The sequence below is a fragment of the Muscardinus avellanarius genome (assembly GCF_963383645.1).
Source record: "Muscardinus avellanarius genome assembly, chromosome: 20".
Taxonomy (NCBI): Eukaryota; Metazoa; Chordata; class Mammalia; order Rodentia; family Gliridae; genus Muscardinus; species Muscardinus avellanarius.
In genome coordinates, this window is record NC_137806.1 from 30,504,861 (window position 1) to 30,510,143 (window position 5,283).

Below are 5,283 nucleotides of genomic sequence, written 5' to 3' on the forward strand. Positions count from 1 at the left end.
TGCCCAGCTCTAATATTGGTTAAGTAAAATCCTAATTAACTTTTGAGCTTTCTCTCAAACTCTGGGTTTCTGATCCTTAGATTTAACCTTAATGATAATTAAAACAACAACAACAACAACAACATACAGCCCTTTGGGGAGGGAGGCAGGAAGGATATGTTCCCAAAGATGGGAATTACTGATGTGCCGGGAGACTTGAATAAGCATTCGCATGTTTATTAATGCCAGGCCAACTCGAGTTATAAAATATAGATGCAGTTGCTAACTCGACGTTTCACAGGTGGGTAACACAACATTCTGTAGTTTGCTACACACATTAGAAAAGAGTCTCTTAGTTTCTTTTGTTCTTTGGTTGGATGTGGGCGCCAAAAAAAAAAAAAAGAATCATTCTGACAATTTACGCTGATTTGCTCAATTTCCTTTAAAATACGATCGCAAATACAAGGGTGAAGGGTTGCTTTATTCGGTTCCCAACAGGTGTAACTAAAGAGTGGTTTTAAACATTGATGTTGAAGTGATGGTTGATGTTTTATAACCTAGAAAGAGTTAGGTACGCGGAGATGTCAATGAGATAACATCATTTTTTTTTCCTTCTTAGCCACTTTACAGCGCCAATGGGATCTATTCTCCGCTCATGGGGACCTTAAAGAAGTCAAGAATTCGACATTCAAAGGACACCAGGGCTGAAGACGTCATATTTATCAACATTAAATAAACACGTGGTGAAATAGGCATTAATATTTTTTCATATAAACAGAACAACGACATTAAATAGTTCAGATACACACACGGCACTGGGTATACGGCCACTGTTGTCAAAAATCACCTGTAAACACCACCTCACAGGACACAGAAGCAGTTTCTGCCCCAGCTCTGGGTCCACGACACGGATGCCCCGGATAAAGGAAAGAGTTCTCCGTGGCCCCCCACCCCCCGCCCCTCTCCCCACACGGCCCCAGCGAAAGGAAAAAAAGTAACCCCAACAGTCACAGCAGCAGAGACGACAGGAAGAAAGAGCACCCCGTTCCCTCCCCCGGAGAATACACGGAGCCACTGGGGGCGCGCGATTCAAAGGGTAATGCAAAAAATTAGTTTTTTTTTTTTTTGTGTGTGTGTTTTGTTTTCCTTTAAAATGTAAGGAAATCAACTGGCAGAAATGCGTTTCCAAGTGTGATCCTTTCTTCCGAGGAACGTTTAACTTCCTAGCCCCCTCACCTATTCCCAGGTGAAGTGTGCAGAGTGGGCGCCAGAAAGGCTGGCCCTCGTTAAGTGACGGGAACGAGTCCCACTTTCTTTTAGAAGTTGCAAGGGATCTAATGCAATATTCTCTTTCCTTCTCCCTTGCACTGAGTCTTTTGCTTTGTCATATCTACGTGTGTGTGTGTGTGTGTGTGTGTGTGTGTGTGTGTGTAGATACATGGCACACACATTTATATATACACATATACATGCGCATATGTACGTATATATATTGCTGTGTATGACTTTGCAAGGTGACATCATTATTGCTTTCAGGGCTTTGCTTGAGACTTGGAATGATTTAAATTCAAACCTGTGTGGATGTGGCCCCTGCTCTGAGCTCGGAGGGCCCCCGATTTTGTTCGTGGATGGAGATATCAACAAAGGAGACTGCTTAGACTCAGAGTCTGGCCAAGCCACAGCTTCCCACTGTCCACTCTGCACGTGCCCGCTAGGGAAGGCCTGGTTGCTTTTTGCCGAATATTCTTCAGGGTGGTTTGTGGAAAACAGCCCCAGCATCAGAGACTTTAAACGGGGTTTGTTTCGCTTTTCTATCGTGTTAGGATACTAACGAACTTCGGTTACAAAGTTCTGAAAGCATATATTGCAGGAAAGATTCACCTGGTTCAGTGTTTCCATGATATTATATACACGATGTGTGTGCGTGCAGAACTCACACACATATATATATATATAATATATATATATTATATATATATATATATATAAATATGCTTATGCATTTTTATTGGTACGAAAACTTGAACTGCACAAAATAGTACTTTAGCAAGAATCAAGTCCACAACTCGAGTTTCACAGTACACCAGAGAGAGGACGGAAGTTCTACTGGGACAAGAAGGTTCAGCTGTGCAATGTATAGGAGTAAAAAAAAAAAAAAAAAAAGAAAAACAAAACAAAACAAAACTCAGAACCTCGGATGCACTAGCCCGCTGCCTTCCATGTCGGGGTTCGGATCGACTTGGAATCCTCAGGAAGGCCGTGGCAGAGTTAAGCCACAAGTGCAGATTTAACACAGACCGAGTATTGCAGCGACCGGGCCAGCTCGGCTCACCTCTGATTCCAGCTCATGGGCCTTGAGAGACCCAGGCATAGGATTCTGAGTGTATAATTGCTAGGAAGCAATAGAGATATTCCTTCCTCTTTAAGAAAAAGAACCCTCAAGATCTCTTGCAGAACGGATTTCTTGATATTCGCTAATATGCTTTTGTTTTGTCGGCGAATTGGTACTTTTTGTCTTAGCATCGGTGCGCTCTGTGGATCAGAAAACGGGCAGCTCTTTGCTGTCACAGCCGGGTGATGGGATCATTCTGTCATCCTCAGGAGTCACCCTGCCGTCGCCTTACTCTTGCTGAGGTCTGTGGGTTGGGGTGTGTGTGTATGTGTGTGTGTGCGTGCGTGCACACGGGCACGCATTCATCACCGCTACGGATGAGACCACCTGGCCCTACAAGGCCTGCTCGGGCACGCGCTTGTGGAAGATGACCGACTGTCTCTGCTGGTACTGCTGCTTGCGTCTCTTTCTCTTGTCGCACTGACAGAGCAGCAGCATCTTGAAAGTGGTTCGGAAGGTCTTGTTGCAGAGCGCATAGCACACGGGGTTCACGGTGCTGTTGATGTAACAGAGCCAGTAGCCCAGGTTCCAGTAGGTTTTGGGTATACAGCTGTCACAAAAGGTGTTCACCAGGACCATGATGTTGTAGGGTGTCCAGGTGATGATAAAGGCCAGCAGGATGGCGCTGAGCGTCTGGGCCGCCTTCTTCTCTTTGATGAGGGACATCCTCTTCCGCTTGGTGATCTGACTGCGGGTCTTCAGCGCGAACCTCTTGGCCAGCGTGGCTTCCTTGAAGGACAGAGGTAGCGTGGCCGTGCTCTTCCCCATCGAGGAGTCGGCATCAGGGGCCTTGGCCGGGTCCATGGCGGACTCTAACTGGATGGGGAGCTTGGAGAAGCTCTTCTGGAAGCTGTCGCTGCTGTCATCATTGAGGTTTCTCTGCACTGCCTGCGGCGTGTGGGCATTCCTCTCCACATCCACTGCCCCCAGCTCCTCCTCGGGCACTTGTAGGTTGTCCGAGGACGGGAGTTTGGTGGAGTTGAGGATGGTGCTGTGGCCTGGAAGCTTCAGCACGATGGAGTAGATGGCTCTGGTCTCGGAGCCCACGTCCTCCTCGTCCGAAGAGGCCGAGTTCTCCAGGGAGGCGGCAGCGTCGTTGTTATTCCAGCTGTCGCTGCTGCTGTGGTCTTGGTCCATCTGCTCGGCGCTGGGCTTCCAGCTCTTGGTGGTAAACCAGAAGTGGCAGCGGCCGTACTTTCTCCGGGCCGAGTCCTTCAGGCTCTGCTGCTGGAGTTCGTAGCTGCTGCAGCTCCGGGAGCTGCCGGTGGGGTGCACGAAGTTCTCGGCCTCGGCGTCCGTCCCGGAGGCCTGCAGCCCCGCCAGCTCTTTGGTACGTTTCTCCGTTTCCTTGTAGATCCTCCAGTATAAAATGGTCATAATGGTGACCGGCATGTAAAAGGCCGCAATGGCCGTGCCAAAGGTGATGGTAGGCTCGCTCAGGAACTGGATGAAGCACTCCCCCGAGGGCACAGTCCTCTTGCCCACGAAGTACTGCCAAAATAAGATGGCAGGAGCCCAAAGGACAAAGGAGATGACCCACGCCAGGCCGATCATCACGCCGGCCCTTTTGGTTGTCCGTTTGGCCCGGTACGTGAGCGGCCTCGTAATGGAAAAGTACCTGTCGAAGCTGATGACCAGGAGGTTCATGACCGAGGCGTTGCTGGCCACGTAGTCAATGGAGAGCCAGAGGTCGCAGGCCAGGTTCCCCAGGGCCCAGCGGTTCATGATGATATAGGTCGTAAACAGATTCATGGAAATGACCCCGATGATCAGGTCGGCGCAGGCCAGGCTGAGGAGGAAGTAGTTGTTGACCGTCTTCAGCTGCTTGTTGACTTTGAAGGCCACGATCACCAGGATGTTGCCGATGATGGTCACCAGGGCCAGGAAGCCCGTGAGGAAGGCAATGAAGACAACCTGCCAGAGGGTGTGGCCGCCCAGGGGGTCACTGGTGGTGTCCTCGGGAGAGGAGAAATTCCCACCCCCTCGGGAAACGTTGTAGCTGCCGGAGTGAGGGGCCGTCCCCGGGGGCAGCGCTGCGTCTGAGGGACCGTGGAGCCAGGAAGCGCTGATGTTCAGAAACAAAGGCGAGGCTGTGCTGTTACCGTGCAGGGTCATTGTGACTCTCTGACATAGTCTGAGAAAGGGAAAGAGAAAGAGAGAAGATAAGAAAGGGAGTTAGGAAAAACGTCCAGCTTTGTGTGATGTGTTCTTTGCACCACAGCATGTTAAAAGACACAGAAGAGGAGTGTCGTGGTGCGCGCCCGTCATCCCAGTACTTGGGAGGCCGAGGCAGGATGATTGCAGCTTCAAAGCCGGCGCCAGCAAGTTAGCCGAGACTCTCAGTAGCTTAGCGAGGCCCTGTTTCAAAACAAATAAAAATAAAGTGTAGGGCTGGGGGTGTGGCTTGGGGGTAGAATGCCCCTGGTTCAAGCTTCAGTACACTCCCCCCAAAAAGTAACAAAAGATCTGCTACAGGATGTTGGGTCCCAGTGAAGCCAAACACAGTCAAATTTATTCTCTTATCTTAAGGGTAAAGAGTCTAGGGCGAGCAGAGATTGATGTGTTCCAGATAGTAGAGTTAACAAGCGGCTTGTATTGAATATTATATTTCCCCCACATTTTTTATACTTTTAAATACATTCCATGCCAGGCTGTTATCAAAAAAGCATCTCCATTTCTCTTATTTATGCCCTTATTTTAGAAAGGGGAAGTATTAGATGCCTACTGGCAATTATTCAACACAGTGTTGTCGTGCTACTCAGCAAACTCTCTCGATTTGTTTGCATGTTATATACTCGAGCATTTACCCATCAGAGGCTTTAAACATCCGCAAGTTTAAGGTGATTCTAGCCATTTAATCCTCACTGGCATGAATACCACGAGTCCAAAGCAAGAAAAGACAGGTAGATCCA

The 5,283-nt window shown here is 48.8% G+C and overlaps 1 protein-coding gene across 1 annotated transcript; it reads right to left on the reverse strand.

Moving 5' to 3' along the window:
* Nucleotides 1-2,704: 2,704 nt before the first annotated feature.
* On the reverse strand, nt 2,705-4,501 carry CHRM3 (cholinergic receptor muscarinic 3; the record flags this gene model as incomplete). Its single annotated transcript, XM_080717300.1, has 1 exon — nt 2,705-4,501. The coding sequence occupies exon 1, from the start codon at nt 4,484-4,486 to the stop codon at nt 2,705-2,707; it is 1,782 nt and encodes a 593-aa protein (XP_080573426.1). The 5' UTR covers nt 4,487-4,501.
* Nucleotides 4,502-5,283: the final 782 nt, after the last annotated feature.